The sequence below is a fragment of the Corvus cornix genome, chromosome 17 (genome assembly GCF_000738735.6).
Source record: "Corvus cornix cornix isolate S_Up_H32 chromosome 17, ASM73873v5, whole genome shotgun sequence".
Lineage (NCBI taxonomy): Eukaryota > Metazoa > Chordata > Aves > Passeriformes > Corvidae > Corvus > Corvus cornix.
In genome coordinates, this window is record NC_046346.1 from 1,076,500 (window position 1) to 1,103,299 (window position 26,800).

Consider the following 26,800-nt stretch of genomic DNA (forward strand, 5'->3'; position numbering starts at 1 on the left):
GAGCCCCGCCCCGCCCCGCCCGCCCGCCCCGCCCCGCCCCGCCCCGCCCCGCCGCCATTTCGCTGCCCCGGAAGCGCTCGCGGCCCCGCCCGTCCCAACATGGCGGCCGTGTCGGTGCTGCGCGCGCCCGCCGGCGGGCTTCAGTTTCGACAACTGCTCTCGGTGAGGCTGGGAGCGGGGCAGGGCCGGGCCGGGGGGAGCGCGGGGCCGCGGGGCTGGGCCGGGGGCCGGCGGGGGGACCCCTCATCCCGGCTCCACTCGCCTCCTGTCTTGCAGGAACTCTCTGCTGGAGGCCGAGCTCGTCCAGAAGGGGCTGCGGGTGCCCGCGCCGCGCAAGACCGGCACCACCATCGCCGGCGTCATCTTCAAGGTGAGGCGGGCGGGGGACGAGGCCGGGCCGGGGCCGGGCCCGCGGCGGAGGCCTCGCTCTGCTGAGTCACCCCCGGTGTGCCCGGCCCCATCCTGAACCCCCCGGCTGCCCCCGGGAAGGGGGCCCCTGTGGAGGTCGCGGCTTTGGGAATAATTCTGCCTTCCTGTAGGATGGCATCGTCCTCGGAGCGGATACGAGAGCAACTGAGGGCATGGTTGTTGCTGACAAGAACTGTTCGAAAATACACTTCATTTCCCCTAATATCTAGTAAGTATTACAGTTTTTTGTTGGGTAGTAAGTTGTTTATTGTGTATGTTATTTTGTAATGGTGTTGGTACTGGGTTTTTTAGCCGTGTTCTTTACTAGCAGTAAATATTAAACTCTGTTTCAAAATGATCATTTATTAGCAAGGCTTGGGGGTTCATGGTATTCCACCTACACTTAAGCAGGCTCTCTTGCTTCATGCTCTCTGACTGTGTGAGAACTTAAATCCCTCAATTTTACAATGAGAAAATTTCTACTTGTTGCATGAAACATAGAGGTTTCTGTCTCCTTTCCCTCATTTGCTCGTCACGTTCCTCAGTTGCTGCGGTGCCGGAACAGCTGCTGATACTGAGATGACAACTCAGCTGATCTCCTCCAACCTGGAGCTCCACTCCCTGTCCACAGGACGGCTCCCACGGGTTGTCACGGCCAATCGGATGCTCAAGCAGATGCTGTTCAGGTAACTGAGTGATTTCTTGTTTACTAACCCTGCTTGTAAAACTAAATAATGCTTAAGGGGCATCCTGTCTCAGGCTGCTTAAACTTCATAACAAGACTTCAGGAAGGATTTCATAATTGCTCTTTGCTTCATGGGCTTTTGAACTGAGATGGAAGAGAAATCGAGCCTGTGGTTTTAGGGAATTAGTTGTGCCGCGATGCAGTGATCACACAACAAAAACAGAAGGGTATTAGTTTAATACAGTGTTCATCACACCCGTGAAAACTGTTGTGTATCTTTGTGGTGAGAAGGCTGGGCCAGTAATAGTGTAACGTGCAAGCTTGTAAAACTGGGAGTTTCCGGTGATTTGTAATAGAATCATTGCCTGCTGGACGCGGAAATAAGCCGTATTTTAGTACATTTCTTAATTTATTGCTCCCAGCTGGTAAAAGCAGCCTGTTTAGTACAGAGCTGTTACCCAGGTAGGTGTGGAACAGTTCTCAAATGCCTATATTGTGTTAAACAGCCACAAGTGAGTCGTGGGCTTCGGACTCACAGACAAACGTTGCTCCCAGGTACCAGGGCTACATCGGAGCCTCCCTGGTGCTGGGGGGAGTGGATGTCACGGGGCCCCACCTGTACAGCATCCACCCCCACGGATCGACTGACAAGCTGCCCTATGTCACTATGGGTGAGTGCTGCTCCCTCGGGGCACGGCGTGGGGGAACGGTTGGTACTTAAAGTGGTTTTATTTAAATGCCATTGTTTGCTGGGAGCTGTGCGGGCCTCACACTACAAAGATAAAATTGTACCTGTATTTATAGGGCAAGTGCACTGTTCTGTTTCTTCGCAAATGTGGGCTGGGACAAAACTCAGCTGCCAGAAAACTGCTGTTGGGAACGTTGCTCTGTGTGTGCTCCACACCTTAAAGCACAAGAATTGCAGGATTCCCAAAATCTTTCTGAAAGAAAAGAAAATTCCGCAGAAACTTCATTTGCAGATGGTCCTAACTCGTGCCTCATACAAATTTCACTTGGGGAACTTGAGTTTCATTTGGCAAACTCAGATAATTTTAAATGGAAACTTATTTTTGGTAGAGCCATGGAAGTGTAATGTAAAGTCCAAATAAATAGATCAGAAAACTGCTCTGAAAACAAGTGTTATCAGATTAGTAGATCAGTCAGCCTGTGCCTGGTGCAGCTTTTCTGCTCTTTCTGTGTTGGGAAAATACACATTTATAGATTCTCATTAATATTTTCTGTTTCTGGCTGGCATCTTTGGCTAGAACACCTGCTCAGGCTGTTGCTGGAGGTGGTGAATGTTCCTGTTGTGCTGCTGGCTCTCGGAGCCGGGGCGGGTAGCGGTGTAACGAGGCCGTGATTAACGCTCGCAATTAGCGGGCCGGGCGCTGCGGTGGCGGCGTGCGGCCGCTGGGTGGCGCCGGCGGGCCGGGCCCGCCGCACGGAGCCGGGGCTGGGGCCGAGCGGGGCTGCGGGAGCCGCTGCCCTGAGCCGCTCCCCGCATGCTGCCTTCCCTTCCCTGCTTTCCTGTGTGCTGCCCTGAGCCGCTCCCCGCATGCTGCCTTCCCCGCTTTCCTGTGTGCTGCTGCCGCTCCCCGCATGCTGCCTTCCCTTCCCTGCTTTCCTGCATGCTGCCCCGGTGCCGCTCCCCGCATGCTGCCTTCCCTGCTTTCCTGTGTGCTGCTGCCGCTCCCCGCATGCTGCCTTCCCTTCCCTGCTTTCCTGTGTGCTGCCCTGAGCCGCTCCCCGCATGCTGCCTTCCCCGCTTTCCTGTGTGCTGCTGCCGCTCCCGCATGCTGCCTTCCCTGCTTTCCTGCGTGCTGCTGCCGCTCCCCGCATGCTGCCTTCCCTGCTTTCCTGTGTGCTGCTGCCGCTCCCCGCATGCTGCCTTCCCTTCCCTGCTTTCCTGTGTGCTGCTGCCGCTCCCCGCATGCTGCCTTCCCTGCCCTGCTTTCCTGCGTGCTGCTGCCGCTCCCCGCATGCTGCCTTCCCTGCTTTCCTGCGTGCTGCTGCCGCTCCTCGCATGCTGCCTTCCCTGCTTTCCTGTGTGCTGCTGCCGCTCCCCGCATGCTGCCTTCCCTGCCTCGCTTTCCTGCGTGCTGCTGCCGCTCCCCGCATGCTGCCTTCCCTGCCCTGCTTTCCTGTGTGCTGCTGCCGCTCCCCGCATGCTGCCTTCCCTGCCTCACTTTTAAAAGCCTTAAAACGCAGCCTGTCGGGAAACCCTGGCCGCTCCTCTTTCCCTCCCCAAAAATAGTGTAGTAGCAGACTAAGTTCAAACGAGTGGGAAGTAGAATATCAGTGGATTAAGTTCCCTGTAGTTTAAGCTCCGGCTTGCTGTGGGCAGTACCAGGTGTGTGGCTGGTGCTCACACGTTCTTTTTGGCCGTGCTGACAGACAAAGCCCTTCTCAGCATCAGTGTCCCTCACCTTCCCACCCGTGGTGCACTGACACTTCACCCTGTGACCAGGATATGTTTTAGCAAAAACTTAGCTAATGCATATAGAGGAGATAGAATTGAGACAGCAGAGAAACTATCAAAAGTCAAATTGGAGATAGCAGTTGGAATTGTATTTCAGTCTTATTTAGACTAATTTGTTGTTTGTTGGCGGTTTTTTCCCAAATGTTCTAAAGGCGGTTTATTAAGTCAGGGTAGGTGTTTTTGGCTAGTTAACTTCTGGAAATTCGGTATTAAATAGGAAAGGTGGTTGAGAAGTTGAGTTTTATTTTGGTGTGCTGGTATATCTGGATGGACAGAGTGGTGTTCTGCCTTTCAAGGGAGATTTAAAAGGTACACAGTGCTTACTCAGGAGTGAGACCATCAAATTAAACTGTTTATGCTGACAAAGAACAAAATTGGATTTCAGCAAACGATGCAAGATTGTCTGATTGCTTGGCTTGTCTAGGAAAGCTTCTGGCCAAGACTTTTAATGAAATGCATGCATAAAATTAAAGCACTTGAAGTGTGTAGTTGAGCTTTCGGAAGCCGGCGGAGTGTTCAGGAGTCTCTCGTGGCTGGAGCTGCTCCCCTGGTGCCAGTGGTGCTTCATATTCATAAATCAGCTCTTCATGCAGTGGCAGTGTCGTGCTGCAGAGCAAGAACTCCCACTGCTGGAAGCCAGCCCCCAGCCAGGAGCCACGCTGAAAAATGATCCCAATCCAAGAGGCTGCCGAGATCACTGAATTCTTACCTGGGATGAGCAGCAAATTGAGTAACAATGAGTTCGTGTGAATAAATGCCCTGTCAGGGAGCCCTGGCAGTGATGGATTAGGAAGTGCTAAATGTTGCTCTCAAAGCTCTGCACATCCTCTGGTGTGGCAGCAAACAGGTCCGTGGGTGAGGAGATGGACTGTACTTAGCAATAAGAACTTGTCTTGAGTGAAGGTTCTGCTGAAAAGATCCAGTGCATGTGCTTTAGAAAAGCTCCTGCAGTTGTAATTCACAGCGAAAATTATTGTGAGCTGCACTTTTTTGCTACATATCAATAATTATCTTTCACTTTAAATCAACACTCAAGTGGTACAACTGCTCCAGTGAAGACCAGGTGGTATTTTTAAAGTAAATTTATTACAGTTGCATGCAGAAAATTTAACAACTTAGTTGGGAAAATTCAGGAAAAGACCAGTGTTACTTAAAGAAGAAAACAATAAATTCTCTTATCGTCTCATAACTTACCTGGTTCATGCTAATCAGGAGACTGAAAAGCCTTTGCCTCTGAGTAGAGCTTTATGTCTCAGCTTCTGTAGTTATGTAGAATTTGTTTGCAGTCAATATTTTTCGTGTGTAGATATTAGGTTAATACTTCCTGAATATTTGGTTCTAAAGTGTCGCTTACTGAAAATATACGCAAAATAAGTTCTTTGGAATTGAGATGGCATTTTTTACTTCTGTTAAGTGTAAGCATTCCTAGCAGTTAGTGGGTTTTAAAGGTCTGAAAGGGTTTTTTCCTGAATGCTGTATAATACAAATAAATTATGACTTTACTAATCATCCTTTGTTTTAATTATTCCTATTGCTCACACACAGAAGAGAGAGAAACTTTAAACATGTGGAAAAAAAAAATCCAACAAAGAAAATTGCCTGTTTCTACAGAGCTTAGTTTGAAATCTTACCTAAGATAAATACCTGGTTTGGTGTTACTTTGAGCTCAGGTAAAGACATTATTTAATGACATGTTATCACACAGCTTTCCTGGAAGTTTTAATGGATTTGAGGTTGAACTGCTGCTGAATCTGAACTGGTAGTGACTTAAATCAGTTACCATGCGCATGAAGTGGGAAATCCATCCCAAGATAATGGATGGTGTTTTGCTGTGTTTGGATTTTATCTTTCTCCAGACATTATGTTTGGGAATTGTGAAGCTTGTTTCTGCATAAAGGCAAAGCATGCTTGTTAAAAATGAATTATTGGTGGGCACCAAGTGCACGGACAAGAGAGCAGCTGTTTCCCCACATAAAGACAAGTTCTCCATAGACCCTTAATATCCAAGTTTTCTGTGTTTTTATAGGAACTGCAATAAGAAAACCGTACTTGCAGTGTTTACTTAAGTTCCCAGTTTTATTGCCTGCTCTCCTGTCACAATGCAGCTTTCACAAGGCAGTTGGAGTAGTTGGAACATTTTGGGGTTGTTTGGACAGTGTGTGTGGAATTTACAAGGAGAGGGAGGTCAGTGCAATGGGACAGTGAAGTTCTCACCACAGGCGCAGCTGTCCATGGCTGCATGTCCAGGGCCAGTCCCAGCAGTGCAGGTGGGCTTTGCTCAGTTCTGTGCTCCAGGGGGATGTCTGCATAGCAGGAGGGTTTTTCACAACAGTTCCTGTTGCTGTTGTCAAACATGCTTTGTTTTGACAGAGACACTCGGATGCATGCGTTGACTGGTGTTTCTGAAAACACGGGGCTTACATCTGGTGCTGGGAACAGTGAAGAATTTTCATTGTGCTATTTAAGATCAGGAAAATCTATTCTTTCAGAGAATGCTTAGCTGTGCTGGGAGGCTTTTGCTAAGGCAAATTTTAAATGCAAGCTTATAAAGCTTATGTTTAGGATTTATAAGCACTAGAGAAAAAATGAAGCAAGTTTATTCAGCTTTTCCAGCTTCCTGTTCTGTTAGAACCTCCTTAGGATCTTGGTTTTCAGATGTAAATGTCTACATGTAGGTTTAATTAAGTTAAGACTTTCAACAACTCTCTGAAAATTTACATTATAGGACTGTCTGGATTTATTTATTTAAGGTTGAGAGTAGATTTGGCATTTATTTGTGTCTTGGTAACGTAGTGAGATAAATAATTAAGCATAATTCTTTATGTACAAAGGATTTCATGTACTGTAACATCAGATTCCCCTCGCCTTTTTCCTTTTTCTTTTTTTCTTCTTTAAGTTACTGATTTTGGGAGTAGGTTCTTTTGGGAACTTCTTTTTAGAAGGAGCTGGAGGAAATAACCAGCCTGAGCCATGTATGCAATTGTGTTATCAATAATTTTTATTTGTCAGTAGAAGTGTTAAGAAATTAAGATCACTTTTTCCCACCTAGATAGCTAATGTAGTAATTTCAGTCAGATATTGCATTTTATACTTTCTTTCTTGCACATTTTCTACTCTTTGTACTCTGATTTTGTTAACCTTTCCCCAAGAATAGGGTTGTTTTCCAGCTTTGGGTCTTCCCACTCAGCTCATGGTAGGCCTTCATTTGAGTGTAGCAAGAACGTGGGCTTGGTTTGAGACCATAGACCAGATTTTTTTTTTTTTTCCTCCTCATTACAAATATTCCTATGTAATTCCAAAAGAATTTTTATTTTACCATTCAGGTCCTTTGTTTGTTTTGGCACAAGCTTTATTTTGACCTTGTTTGCAGGGTCAGTAAAATTCCTTTTATTTGTGGTTTGTTCTGTGATATCAGCTGTTTGCATCAGCAGTTCAGTTTTGCTATTAGTTGCTTAAAAATCTTCTTTATTCTCAGTTTCAGCATTTAAGAAATGGAGTTGTGTATTGCTCCAAGGTGTAAATGAATAGTCATTGCCTGTAATACAAGTACACACTTAGAGTGTCCTACTGCTTTTAGATGTGATGTATTTGATACTGTAAAGGTAATGATCCTCAACCACAGCAATATTCTGTAACAGGAATATCTGTCATATTCATTGGGATTACCATGTTCATTGATTTGTGTCTGTAAATCTGCTGCTTCAACCCTTTAAATTTGATCTATAATTGGACCTCCTTAAATGGTTCAGCTAAGGTAGTCTGTATTTTCTCAACAGTGTCACTGTCAGCTTCTCCTTTTTCATTATACATTCAGCAGACTTGATAAAATCAGCAGGACACCTCATTTGAAACTGTTTAATCGCTGCCTTTTGCTTTCACTAAACCATTGAGGTGGTCAAGCGATATACACAAATCATTTTAAATAGGAAATATGGCTTTCTCTGTGACCCAGCTAAACAGATAGCACTATGCAAAACAAGTTAAAAAGTAATAAATGCCAAAAAATCTTCTAATTGGAGTAAAAAATTGCAGGTAACTTTATTCACTCCCCAAAAGTAGTGCTCTCTGAAATATGGGTAGGGCCACCGACAGACAAGAAAATCTTCCTGAAGACTCACTCTTTCTGAACAAAGCAAGTTTACAGTTTCAAGTAGTACCATCCTGCTTTTTGTGTTAATTCCTGAAAAACAAGCACATTTATTACCCTGCAGTCACAGTGCTTTGGGCAGAGATGGCTCCTGTTCCATCACTGCACTTGTACCTGCTTCCTTCTGGAGAGGGAACGTTAAACTCCTGGTTTTGTCTCTGGCATTTTGTTCAGCTGTTATTGTTCAGTGTAGAAATAATGGCACAAAGTAGGAGCACAATTAACTGTTCACAACTACGGGGGAAATGCACTTGTGGCAGCAGCCCCCTGCCCCGTTCCCACTGCTGGGCTGCTCGTCCCCAGGCTTGGAGCCCTCTCCTCATCCCAGCACCCCTCTAACAGGGGCAGGCACGGAAGTGGGGCGGGATGGATGTAGGACTAGGGACTGCAAACTATGGCATTCCCTTAGCTCTCTGTTTCCAACCTCGTTTTTGTGTCTTATGTTAAAAACAGTAAAAAGGGAAAGGCTGCCAGGATGGGCCTGTGCCGAGTCTGTGCACACAAGCTGTACCCCTAGGATTAAATCAGGTGCTGACTTAGTGTAGACACTGTACAGTGAAGAGTAAGCTAAGTAGGCTTCAGTCTTGGTTTGTGCTGCTGAGATTTACTATATTTTTCTCTAAAAAAAGGTGCCATACCTAAGTCCACTGGCTAAAGGGGTGTCCTGATGTTGTCATCACAGGTTCTGGATCGCTCGCGGCCATGGCAGTGTTTGAAGATAAATACAAACCCGACATGGAGGTAAGTCTCGGGTTTTTTTAAACGTCAGTGTTTCTTCCCTCAGCAATCCTTATGATCATAAGAATTTAGGAGGTTTGAAACTCTAAAAAAGTTAAATCTGCTCCAGTTTTGCTGCACTTAAAATGTACTAATGTCAGCTTACTGCAAAACTGTAAAAATTCATGGGTAAAATAAATAAATTTGCAAGAAGCTGTATTTTTATATGGGAAAATGTGTGATTTGAATGTAGGTGAAGGCTTTAAAAACATACAGCTTACTGATTATAGTTGACTTCAGGAATTTACCAGCCCTTGCACAGTCAATATTGTTGTTTTTCTGTCAGTCTGTCTTTCTTTCTCCATCTTGAAAAGAGAATGCAACAAAAAGTGTTCAGGTATTGCATAAAACAATTCTGATTGACTGGGTATGTTCAGAACTAGTGTTTGCACTTCTAATATCTACTTAAAAGCTGATTATCAGAAGACTCATAAGATTGTGTTTTGCTGATCATACTGATAAAAAATGGAAAATGCTTGATTGTTGTTATAAAGAATCATTCAGGAAAGCTAAAAGCTGGAGTGTCATGAAAGATCAGTTACAAATGAATGTTACAAAGGAATGATCAGTTACAAATGAATGCAGTGCATTATTTTTGTATTTTCTGTAATGTTTCTTGCATTTGGTTACACCATGCTGCTGATCTAAACCTTGAGAACCCAGTTGTCTTTCTATTGATGAAAATAACTCCAAAACAATTACAGGGTTTTCTGTAGCTGTATTTCATAAAATGCATCAGGAATGCCAAGTCCTGTTAAACCACATTAATCTCTTCAGACTTTCTGTGAATGCTCCTTCTCATTCCAATTGATTAATAATTCCACCGTAAAGAAAAAATGAGAATTGAACTCAGGATTGAAATTGGACCCATTAAAAATGACTTGTAACTGTTGCAATAATTTCAGCCTAAAAGGCAGATAAAAAAAACCCTTGGAGCTCTTCAGTATTATTGAATGATGTAGGAAAGGAAAAGGTTAGTCTACATCAGCAGAGGTCTTCAGATGTTCCTCATTTTTGTAATGCAGCTGCTGTGGGTCATTTTCATCCCCCTCAAGTGCACTGTGGTTTTAGGTGATGGTCCCATAAATCCACAGAGTTCCTCTCTATAAAGCTGGTAAATGAAGTTTAAAATGTGAGATAATCTGTTGTACCTTGGTACATCTCCTGACAAATCATGATGTGCAATTCCAGCAGATTAAAAAAACACCAGTCAACCCCCCACCTTGTTTTAAGAAGTTTGCCATTAGCTAATTGCTTAAGCATTAGTAAGAAGCAGTTTTCCAATTATCCCTGGCCCCTCTCCTGTCAGTACCTAAGCAAGAGTTGTAGGTGTGCAAAGTTACAGACAGTGGGATCAGGATTCCTGTGACTTAGGCAGCATCTGAAGACACTGGACTTTTGGTCTCTAGTATATTTACGATTGTTATCAGATATATTGGGATATGTTTAATAGGCTCCCAAGTGTCTCTGGGAAGGATCCTCACACCAGATGGCTGATAGAGGCATGAGAGAGAGAGGAAGACTCTGTTTTTCCCTCTCGCCTCGTGCTGCTGTAAGAATGAGAGAGTCTCCTTTTCCAGCCTCCTGTGTGACTGTGCACTTGGCATGCGTGCCATTCCACTGAAAACACGGACTGCAAATCCTTGGAATCAACAGCTACAGCACAATAGTCCTCTTTCCAAGATACAAATGGCAAAGAGCCGTGCTGTGGAACTAAAATTTTCATTTATTCTCAGCTAGCTTTCAAGCTTGTATTTTAAGTCATTTCTTGTGTAAGAGTAACCGAAAAAGGCACCAAAAACTGGTAAATCTCAAATTTTCCTATTTAGAAAGGTCATCCTCATTAAACTGTCTTCACACACAACCGTAAGTGGCAGCAGATAGTCACTTATAACAAGCATGTAGAAATGCAACCTCCCAATTTGTTGAAATAGATGTTTGGATCTTTGAGTCTTGCATGCACCTTAACCCTTCCTTTGGTTTTTCTGGATAATCTGTTATCTAATAACAGTTCAGGAATTGCATTATGCAAACCAGCAAAGTTTCAGGTGATAAAGCTCAGCTGTACTCTTAAACACTTCCTCGCATTCTGTTATGGCTGTGAGTTTATAATACTTACCTTCCAAGTCAGATGTGGTTTGTTGGTTTTGTTGTTGTTGTTTTTTTTTGTTTTTTTTTTTGGTAAATTAATAAAATAACAAATATTTCTATTGAAATTAATCCAAATTAAATCAAAGTATGCTATATATATTTTACATAAAACTTGTTATGAAATGGCAATGAAGATAAACTTAAAATTGCTGGAGATTAATTTAATAAAATACGTAGAAAATGATTATTTTTCTGTCAAGATCAGTGCTCCTTTCTTTTGCACTAATTGTCAGAATAGCTTCCTAGGGCTACTGGAGGGTAGTGGTGTGCTTCAAGACCATCACATCACAGAAAAATGATTCAAAGGCAAACTGTCCTGCACCCTCTGGTATCAACTTGCAAATTAGCATCTGGAATGTAATTAAACAAGCTTAATGAAAGTAGCAGCTGAATACTACTGGAAAAGACAATCAGCTTTTTTGCCTCTGATATATATTCTGTACTATTGAAGCTGATCACCAAACGCATCGTGTGAGCACAGTTAAAAAAAAATTAGCATTTATTTGAAGAATAGGAACTGTTTTTCATTCTGTTATGCTTTTGGCATGCACTGGTGTCCCAGGAGAGCCATGCCACAGCAGATAGTGCACAATATTTATAAATCCATGACAGGCAATAATAGCAACTTGAAAAATTCTTTTGCTAGAATTTCAAGTTGAGAGCTGCCAAAAGCTGAGAGGATCAAATCTGCAGTGGCAGCTGCTGTGCCCTACAGTTAGAATCATAGACTTTGAAGATGCTCAACTAAAAAAAAAAAAAAAAAAAAAAAATAAAAAAAGACTGCAGGCTTAGCCAATTTTTGCAGGTTTCTAGAGCCCTGGCTCTCTGCCTTTTGAAGATGAGTTGCTGAAGCTTCTCCCAGTGCCTGAGGCATGCTAAAACCAGCAGGATGTGTTTTTTTCCATAGACTTAGTGTGTCTTCAGATTTAAGTAGCACATGCTTTATCAGTGCCAACTGTGATGGTCCTTTCCCTGGCTGCAGTGCTGGGAGATGATCTTTACCCAACATCCTTCAGAGGAGCTGTGGAGATGGATGGTGACGTCCCCGAGTGCCACTTGTGCAGCCTGATTTATGTAGGCAGGGTTTGTTGGGAAGGAGTGCTGGGCCTCTAGAGGAACCATTATAGATCGCTGAGAATGGTAACACTTTCAGCCCTGAAGGCCTGTAGATGCTTCAAAAATGTAATGCCAAGCACCTAACTACTGTGGAACAATATTAATCTGTCATGTAGGCAGCTATAGACTACTTTAAAAAAACGTAAGTGGAAGAACAGCACATCTAATGGAGTGTTTTGAGCTTAGATCTTTCATTGTAGCCAATTTTTCTTCCAGTAGAGTCACCACTGGTTTTTAAACCTTACAGTCATTTTGTAAATGCATTTGTGCCTTCTGGTGTTAAACAATAGCAAAGAAATACTCTGAGTCAGTGGATATGGAAAGCATCGTGAACTGGGGAAAAAAAAGTCTACAGTATTAAACGCTGGAATTCTGGGTTTTTCTATCCTGTGGTGGTAGAATTCCTCAGGAGATGGGGAGGGGATGTAATTTCTTCTGGTATTTGATTTCTGGTGTTTGAAAAGTAGGAGCATTTTGTCTGTAGAATTACTTGATGCACAGTGGGGCTATGTTGTAGACTTCTTGTTTAAGCAATGAAAGGCTGCTTGTAACTTCATTTCTTTTCTGTATTTCATCAAAACAGCCAGGTTTAATAATAAGAGGCTCCAAAAGGAAGAGAATCAGAAGCCACAGAAAATGCTTTTGCAAGGAAAAGAAAGTAAATCTTGGAGTGTAATGCGTTCAGGAGCAGAATAGGTGGAAGAAAGGAGATAGGAGATAGTCTGGCAGATATTTAATAATTATTTCTAGGATAGATCACTACAAATGTGTCAGATTATGTTTACAGTCATTTATTATACCATTTCTTAAGTGTGGTAGGAAATCAAGTGGTACTGAATAAAACCAAAAACATCCTAGAGGGTAAGAATAGATGAAAAAGAAGGGACTGAGTGTGTTCCACGTGGAGCACAGGCCCTCTCGGTCCTGCAGCAGCTGTGCTGTCCCAAAACCTGCAGCTTGCTGTCCCACTGGAGAGGGGGTGGTCCCCTGGGTGTGCTTGGGTTACCTGTGGTGGCTTCGGCTCACCTGTTCGAATGGGACCTACGTGGGCTGGGAGCAATTGGCCGAGCAGTTTGTCAGGCAGGTTTGGGAGAAGTGGTTTTTGAGGTACTTCTGAGTAGCCCCTTATCCCTGAGTGAAGCAGCTGAGGCACGGAGAGCGCTTTCCTCGGGATGCTCCGTGCGCTCTGGGATCTTTGCTGTGTTGAAATGCAAAGTAGACTGAATGCAGCTTTCACTGTGCACCTCTTATTTCAGTAAAAAAATGCATCAGGCACACTACAAAATATTATGAAAACATGTCACTTTCTTCCATTTTTAAGCAGCTGACACATAGATCCTTAAAATGTTCCTGTGCTCACGTTTCCTACTGTCCCTCAATATGGTGGAATTATTTTTGTTTATTAACTACTGACAATAATACTGAGCTATTTTTGGAATCTGTCAAAAGTCTCTAATCTTCAGCAATAGTTGTCTCCCCAGTCTTGTCGCCTGTGTCTGTGTGACGGGGGCTCGGGAGCAGTGACAAGCTGCAGATGAGCCCTGTGTTCATTAGTGATGGTGATCAGCTCTCGGGCTCAGGTGTGGCAGCTGTGGCTGATCCTGCCAGCTGACACCGCAGCTTTAATGACTCCGCAGGACGGTGACCACTTGCTGGGAGGTTTGTGGGCTCCACTCTGGCAGCAGACAATGGAGATCAAGCCAGACTATGGGAGTTAGGCTGGAGAGCCAGCCTGAGATACTTGAACCCCTGTTGGTGTCAAACATGGAATTAAGTAAATGGGGGGCGGGGGGGGGAATCTGAGTTGGTGAGTAAAAATCAGGACTTTGTGTTTCTGTGCCCTGTGTATCTGTGTATTTCATTATCCAGTGACAGGAACTGAGGCTGTTAGTGGCATATCCTCACTCCTTGCTGCCAGAGCTTGTGGCACTGCAGTTTTCAGCTTTCCTGACATAGCTGTGTTCGTGTCTCCTGGAGACATGGATTTCCATGGGTAAATATCAGGTGTTAGTGCATACAGTCAGCTAGAAAATAAAGGCTTATCATACCTGTTCCTTATTCTTCGGTTAGATCACAATTACCCTGTGGCAACCTGGTTTCTGCCTGACATGTTGGACAGTTTGTACTGTTTTCATCATCTTTCACAGAATTGTGCCCGGGATTGATTTCCTTTGTGGAACTAGTGTTAAACAGGAAATCTGGGCTGATTTGGAATATGCCAGCTAGGTATGCTCTGGCATGGCTGGGGTTGCAGGTGAGGTGTTTTGTGGTGTGCTTTCTGAATGGAAGAAAGCCCGGTCTGTGTGCTGAAGTAGTGGGACACTGCCGGCAGCACCAGTCCGAGTTCCCAGAGATACCCACCCAGTCGTGCTGCCTTCCAGTTTGCTGTTTGCAGACTGTATCAAGGGAAATAAATGTTACCTTTGTGTAAATTGGGCCTTGCTGCATGACAAAGAGCAACAATTTCTTCACTTTTATGAAAGTAACACTTAAACTTTGTCTGTAATAATGTAGACAAGCTGGCCAGAAGCAGGGCTCTGTGTTAAGAGATCATTTCACTGCACAGGGTAGGGGGAGGACAGGTAATTATTTTTGATGCATTTCTCAGGAGCAGGTGTTCCAGTTTAAATTGTTCCAGTTTGTATATCTCCCATAACTGCAGAACATGGGCAAAATGTACTGGAAAATATTTCACATGGCACAGAGCCCGAGTGCTGCTCCTGCGGCGAGGGCCGGCAGGGCCGAGGGCAATTGCTGTGAGGGAACAGGGAGGAGGAGGAGGAGGAGGGAGCCAGCCTGGGCTTTATGGAGCATTTTGGTATATTAGGAAGGATATATTACCAGAGGGCCCAAGGCTTCTTTTCCAAATAAAATGTTGATCTTCATTCCCGTCCATCCTTTTGTCAGAGGTAAAGCAATAGTCAGATGAGCAGAATTTGCTTTATTTGAAGCCAGACACGTTATTGCTTGATATTAATTTTTTTATATGCAGTAATATAAAGTAACTTTAACCTAGTCTTCTGCAGGGTTTGCATATTTGGGTGGCTAAGGGTCGGTGTGTTACTGTAGAGCAGCACAGTGGGGCCAGAGGAGGAGTTGCAGCCTGGCAGGATTTACAGCTCTGGTGTTGTTGAGCCAGTTCCCATTTTGAGAATCAGTTCCCTAAAAACCCATGAACTTTACCCATATGTAAGAAGTGATGGATGAGTTTTTGTAATCATTCTTAGTTCAGAGAATGGGAATAGTATTAAAAGAAATCCCACAGTTGCAGGAAGAGCTTGTAATTTAATTCTGTGCCATTGGAAATATGGATTGTACTAATCCCCGTGTAGGGAATGACATACAGCAACTAATGTTATTGAATAGTAGTTCCGAATCATATAAGTTTCTTGTCTTGGCAGGTAATTTGGCATAAATTGTTAATGTAAATCCAGGTTAGTGGGGAAGACATTATTTTACTAAAAAAGATAAACTGCTGATTAATTCAGTATAGAACTCAATTACAAATTGAAAGTGTCTCTGCGGGACGCCAGTACCCTAAAGACAGCAGATGTTGAATTGATACTCCAGCATATTTCACCCTGGTATGAAATATTAACGTGGTTTATTATACTGGTGGTGTATGATATCAGAGAGGGGGTGGGGATGAGCCTGGGCTCACAGGCAGCTTCCTCAGAATGGGAAAAACTGTTAGCTCTGAGAATAATAATTAGGGACTCCTGAGCAGTTTATTTGGAAAGTTCTTACCAGAAAATTATTAGAAAAATAAACATTTACTGACACTTCAGTCACAATGAACCTGACATAAAATGCATAGATCTGAAAAAAAAAAAATTGAGAGACAAGTTGTGTCATTCCTTATTCTAAGGCAGCACTGGAAATGCACTTTTTGGGGGGAGACTTGTTAAACCTGAGTGGTTTAAATGACACGTGCCAGCCCCTTTCCTGACAGCCAAACCAAATCCATTCTTGCTGCTGGAGCCTTCCAGCCTTCCCTTACAAGAAACACAAAGTCCTTTGCTTCTCAGAGTCGTTCTCTTTGGACTTAAAAGCAGACTTCAGCATCTCTTCCAGTTACAGGCTGATCTCCACCCCAGCCCCTCACTCCCCATATGCTGCTTATTCTCTTCCAGAGTCTATTTATGCTCCTGTAGGTGCTTCTGTCCTTCAAGAGGTATTGCTTTCTAGTCCCAGATTCCCAACACTGCTTTATAGATTTATTTTTTTATTGTCATTGTCCTTCCTGAAGCTTCTGATTTTTTTTTTCTTCCCACACAAGTCTTGCAGATTCTCATTTTAAGTAGGATCAACTTTTTCTATGATAATATTTCTACAAATCTCATTGTTGTAAAAGACTGTTATGATAAGTATTTGCATTTGTTTATTTATACAAAAATATTTGCTTGCTTATGTTCATTTTATACTGATTGTGCACTGCATTTCAAATTTTTCTAAGAATTACTTAGGAGAACTGCACCATGTATTGCATCTCCTGGTGACCTGCAGAAGGGATTAATTTTATTTTGGTAAGAGTTAGGAAAAAAACCTAGTACTTTCTAAAGTTCTGAAATCTGGAAAAGACATCTCCTGTGTAACTTGCTTGTGAAGTTAGGAAATGTTGAGGAAATAATGTTCACAAAGCCATTCCAGCTGCTCCCTTTGCTGCTGGAGCATAATGATAAACTTGTTTACAGGTTATTAGTGAAGACAGTATTAATATAATATAGAAGTAGCCTCATCTCCTGTAAGAAAGTCTCTTTTTCCCTTCAGTAGCACTTGAAATTTGGAAATTGCTTAAGTGAGAAGAGAAAGTTGATCCAAGTCATATACAAGAATAATGTGTAAAAGTTGCTTCTCGGTGCTGTTTGGGACTTGTGGCAGAGCAGCTGTGAGAGGTAATCCATCAGCTCTGAGTGTCTGCAAACTGCAACTCTCCAGATAACAGGTTTAAAGTAAAGATTTAATACAGGCTCTATCTACTATGATGTTGCAGTGACAGTTTAAAACTCATTCTCTAAATCTCAGCAGACTTTATAGCCAGCAGTGGGCCCATATAAAGCTTAATGGCATTACAACACATAAATCATCTTTTAAAGACGCTACCAGTAGCGCCAATATTAAATGCAGACAATTGTCTGTGTTATAAATAATTTATCAAACACTGTTTCAGATTAGCTTTCCATGCTGAGTTATTTATTTTAGCCTTTACTGCCCTATTCCTCAGGCACCCTTTGGAAGCTGTGTTGCCGGTCACTGTAATGAACTGGGCTCTGTCCCACAGCACAGCTGTGCTGACCATTACAGCGCGCTGGACCTCGCTGTGCCTTTGCCAAGCGCTGCCCATTTGTCATGCGGAGGTAAATGGAGCTGCACATTGGAGTCCAGGGACACATTGTGGGCTGTGTGATGGGGACAGACAGATCGCTCCATAAAGTGCTGCTTGTCACCGCTGCCTCGCCATACAGTTCATCACTCGGCTGTAATCTCATTTAAGGAGCAGTGGGGGCCCCAGAGGAGGATATTCCCAGTTAGCTTGGTCTTTGCAACCATAAAGCAGGAAGTGCTCCTTTTATATACTCTGAACTTTTAGGGTTTTTTAAGATTAATTATTACAGTGACTCATTGAGGGCCCTGTACTTGGGACTGTGTCAGCACTTTCCTGCTAACCCCCTATTTTGTGACTGTAAATAGCAGTCCTTGCTGAACTCCACCTTGCTGATCTCTGTAAGGAATACTTTAGGTTTTTCTTGTGGCTATTCTGTTCAGCTTTCTAAATTGTAAAAAGAGGAGCAGGAAGCAGCACGGAGGCAGGGCTTTCAAAAATGACAATTATTCTATGTTCACAGACTGAGCTGCACTGTTAGTGAAGAAGCTGAGGTTACAGCCTGGGCTCTCTATGCAGTGGCTGCCTCAGTGCAGTTACAGCTCAGCCCTTCTGACTGCACTTTGAGTATTTTTGAACTATTTTGATAACAGCAGGGTCACAGAGTACATTTTTAAAAGCAAATCAAATTTAAATTAGAGGAGTCTGTGAGCTTTACAGTGTTGTCTTAAAAGGATGAAATTAAAAGGAAGAGTGGAACAAACTCCACCAATCTGCTGTAGTTTTCCTAAGCTACGTGTAAGCTTTTCTTACACGTTACACTCATATAGCTTAAAATTATTCTGCTTTTGCTACCACTTAATTCTTAAAACAGATCTACACATACTTCTTTGGTTTATTTACTTTCACTATAGTACTAAAGTAACCTTAGTCTGCAAAGAATCATTGACGGTCTTCTGTCAGTGGAGTGAGGAATTACTTGCTTACCAGGGTTTTATTGCCCAAAACACTGAAGGAAAGGGACAGAAGTTATTTTTGCAGCATGGCTGTATTGTCGTAGTCAGCTTGGTAGGAAGCGTAATGCAGTTTTTTTTTTTTTAATAAAGAGTAATAGTGGTTAAACTGGGAGTGACATAAGAATTGCTGCTGTTTCTGTAGTTCACTGGAAGTTGTGCCCTGCTCCTATGGCTGTTGGCACAGGAGTACTGTCATTCCCACTGTTCCAGAGGGGCACCAGGGAGTGCAGGGCAGGCCCTGGGTGCAGGCGGGCAGGAGCTGAGCTAATTTTGGGCTCCTCTTGAGCTGCACTCGGGGCTGGAGCAGCTGCAGTTGGAGCTGCCGCTCCTGGCACCGCTGCTGTCACGTGGCGGGGTCCTGGCACAGACAGGCTGGGAAAATGAGGCACACTGGAAAAAGCTGCATTTATCAAATTCAGCGCTGACCCCATCTCTTGTTCCTCGTGTCTGGTGGCAGAAGATTATTCCAAGGTGTGAAATAGCAGCAAAGCAATGAGGAGTGAGCCTGGGAAGCCTCAGCATTCCGGCATGATCCGCTGGGTGAGCTGAGGAGCAACTGCTGCTCACAACACAACTGCTGGGGACAAAATGAGTCCCCACCTCTGTGTCCATGGATGTGTTCCAGTCTTACTGTTTCTGTACTGGAACAGGCAGCTCTAGTCAGTGTTTTCAAGTAAGTTACACACCTTTGAGAGAATGTAAGGAGTCTTTTATTCTCTGGTTTGTACTTTCTAGGCTACTGAAAAGATCTGTGTGTGTGTATATACATCCATATTTATATATTTAAAACACAATCTGTTTTCCTTGCATTCTCACCCTTTGGCCAGGTGATGGGGCACGGACTTAGTGGAGCCGAGGGTGCAGGACATCCCCTGGCTGCTCTGGGCTCTCGGCAAGTCCTGCGGTGCCATGGGCAGGGTTGTAGGGCACAGGCTCTGTCAGTGAAAATTTGTCCTTTGCCCCAGGAGTTCCCCAGCCTGGGTTATGGCAGGAACTGAGGCCATGTCAGATGGTTCCTGATTGGCCCTAGCTGTGCATGGGTATATTTTCCATCAGCCTTTTTGGAACAGCCCCAGCCCTGCCTGGGAGCTGCAGAGGGAGCCAGTGTTGCTGGAATGACCAGGGAAGGCTGCCAGTCCCGATGCCCCCACAGCAACCAGTCATGTGTTACTGGGGAGGGGGAGAATGTGATGCTTGCAGATCTGGTGTAATAGTTTAATGGATATTTTGATGAATTTGAAATGTTTCTGTGTAAAAGATACTCCCAAGTGCTGTTGTGTAACATGGGTACTGTTGCACTCTGGTTCCTTTGAACTAGTAACTGTGCCTCAGTTACATCCATTACTGTAGCCAAGGTTCCTTTTTTGTTTCACTTAAGTGGTAAAAACAACTAATTGCAGTATTGTACCTGGTGATTGCAGGGTTTGGTGTGTCACTTACTGTTCCAAGCTCAACCTCTGCAGGCACAGGGACACACAGTCCTGGGAAATGCCAGCACTAAGAAGTGACAGCTTTTTAACCATTCCAGGAGGAGGAGGCCAAGCAGCTCGTGCGAGATGCTATCGCAGCCGGCATCTACAACGACCTGGGCTCTGGCAGCAACATCGACATCTGTGTCATCAGCAAGAACAAGCTGGATTTCCTCCGTCCATACGATGTGGCCAACAAAAAGGGGGACAGGTGAGTAATCCTGAAGCTCTTGTGGGTCCCTGCTCTGCCTGGCAAGGCCTGTTTTCAGTAATACCAAATTCTGTCAGTGATCTCTAGTCTGTAGGAGTTTCAACTAAACAGTGCAAATGAGCAGCTGGAGCAGCAGCTGAACAGAGGCTGATACATTGGAAGAATTATTCTAGAGTTGCAAAACATAAGTAAATTGCTTGTTCTTTGGTTTGTAGCACAAATATCCCCCACCACTTTGAGAGCCCACTTGATTTCAGTAAAAACCTTTCCAGTTACACGGCAGTGTTTTTGTAACCAGTTTCCTCAAGCTGCTGGTTTATCTGCAACTCTGTCAGTTATTGCAATCAGTTTAGATTTTGCAGTAAGCACAATTCCTTTACTTCGGACTTTTATAGGAAACTTCTAAAGCTGATCAGTTCTAAAATTTTAAATGCAATTTTGCTCTGTACCATGTTCCAGACTAATTTTGCCCCATTTCTTAACTAGGTTTGGTAGGTACAAGTGTGAAAAAGGAACAACTGCTGTTCTCACAGAGAATGTGGTACAGCTGGAGCTCGAGGTGTTGGATGAGACCGTGCAAACCATGGACACATCCTGAGCCCCTGGGTGCTCAGAGAGCAGCTGATGCAGAATAAAGAGGGCTCTGCCCAATCTCCTCAGTGTGTCTGTACCTGGTGCTGTTGCTGCTGTTTCTCCCTTCCTCCTTTAGAGCAGGTGAGGCTTATGAGCCCTGAAGGGCTCTGGGACTGACCCCAAGAAGTCTGAGCAGGTTAGAGCTGTGCTCCCCCCCAGGAACCACCTGGCACTGGGGGCAGAAAAGGAGCTGCTTTGTTAGTCCAGGAACAAAACACCAGGAATAAAACTACTCTGCAGAAGTCCAATTTGATAGGTTTTAATTTAATAGAATGTAAGAAAACAGTGAGCATTGGTGGTTCTGAATTGCTGACCTTGCCTTCCAACAGACGCTGGTGTCCTGCTACCTCAGTGCAGGGTATCATCAGGGTCATCAGGGGATGTTGATGTTATTGCTTCCCTGTTTGCTGTAGATACAGACAGGATACAGGGCAGATCCAGCATCATTTCAAGTCTGATGGTCTTGTAATTCGCCTCCACTTGGACCTTTAACACTGGACTTTTTTGTTTTTTAAACAAAGGTGTTTATTTTGGAAATATTTTTTTTTATTTATTTAAAAATGCACAATTGCAAAAAAATTACTTTTTGAAATACATTTCTTTATAAGCACTAAGAAATTTTATGTAGCAAGAAAGTGACCAGACTTCTCCAGATACTCATTTTTGAGCTGAGCTTCCCTGGAAGCCATGGCTCCAAGGAAAGCTGCAGTGGAACCAGAGGGGGTTCAGGCTGAACTCTGGGAAGTGCTAAAGAAGCTGGTATAAATAACCAAGCTGGTTGGCATGGGAATGGTGGGAGCCATTTGGTGCCTCCACAATGTTCTCCTGCTGATTTGAATTTCCCACATCTCTCCTGTGAGCAGCAGCCTCAACTTTCTGCTGAGAAGCCTCAGTAAAATGGCACCTTGCATTAATGATACCAACCATATTCACGGCAATTAATGGCTTTTCTTGGTATCCCATAAAATTATTCCCAAATTTGAGAGCAAGGAGTTGGAAGATGGCACTGCAGTTTTCCTTAAAGTAGAGAAAAGTAGGTTAAAAAAATCCACTAAAAGCATATATATGTATGTAACCCTCTAACCCTAATCTTAGTTCAAAAAAATTTAAGGATTGTAAGCTTTCCTTAAGAAAAAAAAACAGGCACAGGCTGCATTTGAACTGTCACACACAAATCTATACATTGGCATGAGCCCCTGTCACATGTGGAAGCGGCACTGGAGCAGCACAGGCTGAGGGATTTCCTCTGGAGCACCGAGTGCAGCCCTGCTCCTCCCGACAGGCACATGGAATGGAGACACTGGAACGTGAATCCACGGCTGTTCCTAAAGCAGTGAGTATTTCCATTGACAGTAATGAAACAAATCATTGATTCAATGAATGAATTTAGCTGGTTGACAATTTTCATGCAGTTAAAAGACGATGACTCCTTCAGATCAAGCTGAGATTTTATAAACATTCACATTCTGTAGTGAGCTTTCACAGTTTGAGAGAAGGGGCTGATCCTATGCAGAATTTCATACACAAAGCATTTCATTTATTTTTAAAAAATTTTCCAAGTGTTTAAAACACTGCTGAAGTTCCACTGGTAGTACCCAACGTACTATGGAACATGTAAAAGTCTCTGCACCAAAACTGAGTTGGCTTTGATAAACACTGGTTTTAAACAAGAACCTGGAGGTGAAGAAGAACCATTCCAAAAGGGAAAAATGAGGGTAAGGAGCAATTCTCTGCAGGAGCAAGGCTGGTTGGGGTTTGCTTGGCTTGTTTGTCTTCTTTTCCCCAGGCTCATGTTTAACTCATCTCTGACAGAGAAATGCATCAGCAAAATACTCTTTCAATTAAAAAAAAAAAAAGAAATCATGAAACAAAAGTGTTTCCCACCCCCCAACCTGTCCCAGTTCCTAAGTCTGAAGAGGAGGAAATTAATAAAAACATAAATGACTGCTTTAAAATATACCAAGTAAAAACTGAATTTCCTATTAACCATTTGCAGAAGAGGCAAAGTAGCAGTTATACAAATTACACAAAATCTATGGTAATTCTTACATTAGTATAAAGTGATTTCACTGAAGGAATTATTTCAATATTTCACATTACAGTTAAGAGAGAAGGTCTGGCAAAGGCCGAGCCCTCAGTAATAGCGGCTATCCTAGATTACACACGACAGTTTTAAGAAAGGACCCTTAAATGATCTACATCCATAACATTATTGGCCTCAAAAATAAAAAATAAAAAGAATCACTTGCAATACCTCACAGAATCTTCACGTTAAAGCACGACCACCTGTAAGAGTCCTTATCAAATAACCTGCAAATGATGGAGCCTCTGCTGTGAGTGCTCAACCTCCCACCTGTGTGACCTGGCACCAGTCGCTTTCAGCTGAGAAAAAGAATTCAAGTAAGACTGAGCTGTGCTGGCTCTGCGTGGCCGCGGCGCTCATGTGCTCGAGGTCCACACGTGCATTTGTTTGGCTATTTGGTGCACGTAACTGATGTCAGGCCTTTGATCTGGGTCGGGGTATATGCACATGCTCACCAGCTCCCGCAGCTGCAAGACAGCAAAACAGGCAAATGTCAGTGAATCCACTGCTGTCTTCCTGGAAGAGGCTGCAGGAATGTCTGCCCAAGGGCTGGAGGCCACACCAGGAGAGGGGAACTTCTTTTATACACATGTTACTGGGCAGATTGCAGGCATGTGTCTGTCTCATGTCTGTGTGTCCCACCTCCAAAAGAGCCAGGAATAACCTTTTCCACCAAATTGTCACTAAAGATTTAAATTTCCTCCACCCCAGAATATTTTACATTGTGCAGGAGGACCCTGTGCACCGAAGGGAAGGGAAGGGAAGGGAAGGGAAGGGAAGGGAAGGGAAGGGAAGGGAAGGGAAGGGAAGGGAAGGGAAGGGAAGGGAAGGGAAGGGAAGGGAAGGGAAGGGAAGGGAAGTGACTGAGGTGGGAGGAGAGGAAGGACCTGCCAGTGAAAGGGAACTGAGGAAAGGAGGACACTCAGCAGAGCTCTCAGGAACAGCAGTTGTGCTGCCCTTCCCACACCAACCCCGGCACTAAACCCGCTCAAGCCTTTCAGTGTAACAAGTCTGACTGGCACTTATGTATCTTAAGCTGCTGGACACAACTAGGAGATCTTGGTGTTTCCTAAAAGCCTTTATGAGGAGGAGAAACTGGTCATTGATTATGTTTAATAAATAAAATGCAGAAGAGCTGGAGTCTCCCCACCTCCCAGCCCTCTTTATTGTGCACATGAAAGATTGTAGCTTTTAATTATACAGACACTGAAAGCTGCTCGTACCCCTGAGGCACCAGGAGAAACAGCCTTGAGCCTCTGATCTTCTCACATCCTCCCAGTAGCCACAGTGCCAATTATTTTAACAGTAATTAAAAGCATGGCCATAGAGCTATCAAGCACACGACTTCAGCTGCATTAACAAACATACCCGAAGTTTCCAGCTCTGGATGGAGCGAGGCCCAGTCCTTGCTCCCAACCCAGACCTGCTGCCTGGCCCTGCCCCATTCTCTGGTGACTCTGAGCAGCTCAGGGCAGGGACATTGCTGCCTTCATGACCCTGAGACCCCAAAGAGCGAGCATGTATCTCAGCCCTGACCACAAAACTCCCGCAAACAACTGAAAATGCTTCTACTCTGCCCAGGGCCTGTGCTATCAGTACCATTTGTCCAAACAGTAACTGTGCTCCCCCCTGTGACTGCAGCACTGAAACACAGCCCAGGCAGTTCTGTCCTCACAGGCATTCACCAGCACCTACAGGAACCAGTGGGCTGAGCCTGGATCAGCACCACCAGCCAGCATCTCCAGTTACCAGCAAATTTGTTCCCAATATAGAAAACCAATCCTGGCTGGATCTCAACTCCTCCTGCTTCCAGCAGCATGCAGTTGCTCACAGGACGGCCTGGACTGGCGAGGCACAAAAGGCCACAGAGAAGAGGAACATCCCTGAAAGAACTAAAGCAGGGGCTCTGCCGCAAACACTGCCTTGTTCCTCTTTCTTGTTCCAAGGAAGTACCACACTGGATGCTGTTTGTGGTGGCGTCCTGTTCCAATTCCCTGTTTGTGCTGTTCCAGTGAGCACCAGCAGCAGCTGAGGAGCTGCAGCCACAGGCACAGCCTCCACCAGCATCCAGTTAATAGTGCATGAACCATCTGGAGTTCTGTGGGACCCGGCGCCTTTGAGCTCTAAACCATCCTTCTCACCCCGACTGTATCACTGCACTACATGCACTCTTTAGCACTGCCAGAGGGAAGCAAACAGACAGTAATTGTAAAGACAGGAAACACATCTGTCAACTTACACTAATTCCTGCTGCCAACAGGCATATCCTGAAATGCAAGCTGCAGCAGCACGGCAAAGGGACACGCAGAGCCGGGCGCTGCTACGGAGCTTGGGGCAAAAAAATTTTAAAATTCACTTTTACAGACTAGTTCTCAAAGCATTGTTTTGCACGAGTTACTTGGTAAGGAAAAACAAAGCAAAAAGTAAAGTGTGGCGCAGGGTCCCTCCCAGGGCAGAGGCCAGAGTGGCTGTGCTCAGTATTTCCCGGCATCCTGCCTCCTCCTCAGGATGCTGAGGTAGAGTGAAACAAAAGAAAAACCCCACGGGATATAGTGAACATTTAAAATTCCATTAGCCATTTCCCTTCAAATAGAAGGCAAATGTAAGGAATGAGGAGGTTAAGGAAAACCAGCTGCTTTGTCGAGGTGAGGCAGAAAAAAGTCAAGCTCATCTCAAGAGGCCCTGAGGAAACCCAACGCACATGTCTGCAGCTGGGGGAGCAGGAACTGGGACAGTGGGGTTTATGCACTGGTTCAGATGCTGCTCCCCATTCCTCATGTTCAGACACACAAACCCGGACTCAAAAAGCCCCCATGCAGCTGCTGTAGAGGTGCTTATTGCATTAAACTAAATGGCTTTTCTTCTCTTTTTCTTAAAATGAATCCTTCCCCGCTTTGTCACACACTGAAGACTTCATAAACAAACATATCAGTGCTCTTTTATGAAATGTTTTATGGGAAAGGAAGCAAGGAGAGGGCTTTCCCACGGCTCACTGCTGGTTTCTGCCAGCCTCACAGATCTTCAGTTTCACAATATTCCCCATATTAAGAAATCTTTTTTGTTTTGATTTAGGTTGTCAATATTCAGACACCACAAAAGTAATTTCCCCTGTTCTTCCCTGGATGTGGGGGGTTCTCACTTGGGTTCCCTTTCTCTGTGCCAGCAGGAACTTCACTGCACCTCCCCATTCCCCTGCAACCACACTCCCAATTTACCTTTTCAGAATAATGTTCAGCTGGAAGAGGTGGATAGTCACATTGCTCTATTTTTTGGCAAAGAGAAAACAGGTTCATTTTATCTCCATAGAAGGGACTTTGCAGAGCTGCCATCTGGAGAGAAAAAAACAAAACGCTTCAGAAACACAAAGGATTTGAGAGCCCTCGGCGCTGCCAGTTTGCAAGAGCCAATTTTGTTCTCTGCCAGTGAGCAGAGCAAGGGATGCTGCTGCTCCCAGCCTGCCCCAGCCCAGGCTGCTCCGAGATCCCAACAGCTCTGCAGCCCCTGTATGGCTGGTGCCAGGCTCTGCCAGGCTTCCAAAGAAAAAAACCCCAAGAAATAGGATGCTCAGACCACCAACCCACCAGTAAGAACTCAAACTGGCTCTAAGACAACTCTGAAACCCTCTCAGATACAATCATCTCTCTCAATCATTGGATATTTAGCTGCTTAGAATATGAAGGACCTTGTAAGCATGAGCAATGCACATCATCTTTTAAAAAACCCAAAACAACCTCAAAACAAACCTATCTCCTGCTGGAAATCTGCTATTTAGAACAGAGTAACCCAGGCAGATTTGAGAATGAAACTACTGAAAATGTTCCTCATCAATGTGGTCTTCTTCCCCTTTCAGTTTCATCCCGAGGCCAGCTGAAGTTGATGCTTCTCACTATGCTTTAAGGTGGTTATTTGATGATTAATGGTCTGTTGCTCGTTACCTGTGCAGTGAAAGTGTCTGGAGAACTCTGGCTCATTCTGACACACAGTGAGCTCCCAGCAGAATTGAAGAGAGCCAATACCAAATCTTCCAATCTATTACCCCACAGTGAGGAACCAAGATTGATGGATTATTAGTGATTTGGTGTCAGAGAAGCTGTTTTGATGAGGGCAGGGGTTTAAATGCTGGGTTTGGGTTGGATTCCCAGAGGCACTGCAGGAAGGGGCTGCAGCCAGGGGGTCTCACCAAAACCTCACCACCACTAACACACATCCAAGTGCTGAGCATGCAGGACACACCAAGATAAACCACTCTTTGTTTAAAACATACACGTATCTTTTAAAGAACTTGAAGTTACTGTGTTTCTT

At 44.3% G+C, this 26,800-nt stretch overlaps 2 protein-coding genes across 3 annotated transcripts in view; one reads left to right on the forward strand and one right to left on the reverse strand.

Annotated features, from left to right (window-relative positions):
* Positions 1 to 99: 99 nt before the first annotated feature.
* Positions 100 to 20,452, forward strand: PSMB7 (proteasome 20S subunit beta 7). Its single transcript, XM_039561429.1, is given in 9 exon segments — positions 100 to 135; positions 137 to 162; positions 277 to 370; positions 540 to 637; positions 954 to 1,094; positions 1,649 to 1,764; positions 8,402 to 8,460; positions 19,631 to 19,782; positions 20,269 to 20,452. Coding segments are annotated over 9 exon segments (834 nt in total). The 3' UTR covers positions 20,381 to 20,452.
* A 206-nt stretch (positions 20,453 to 20,658) lies between these two features.
* Positions 20,659 to 26,800, reverse strand: part of NEK6 (NIMA related kinase 6) — a 47,185-nt gene continuing 41,043 nt past the window's right edge. For both annotated transcript variants that reach the window (XM_039561428.1, XM_039561427.1), the window contains exons 9-10: positions 25,714 to 25,827; positions 20,659 to 22,965 (exon numbers count right to left, since the gene is read on the reverse strand). In XM_039561428.1, coding sequence (XP_039417362.1) covers positions 22,855 to 22,965; positions 25,714 to 25,827 — 225 coding nt within the window. In that variant the 3' untranslated portion in view covers positions 20,659 to 22,854. The remainder of the gene's footprint in view (positions 22,966 to 25,713; positions 25,828 to 26,800) is intronic.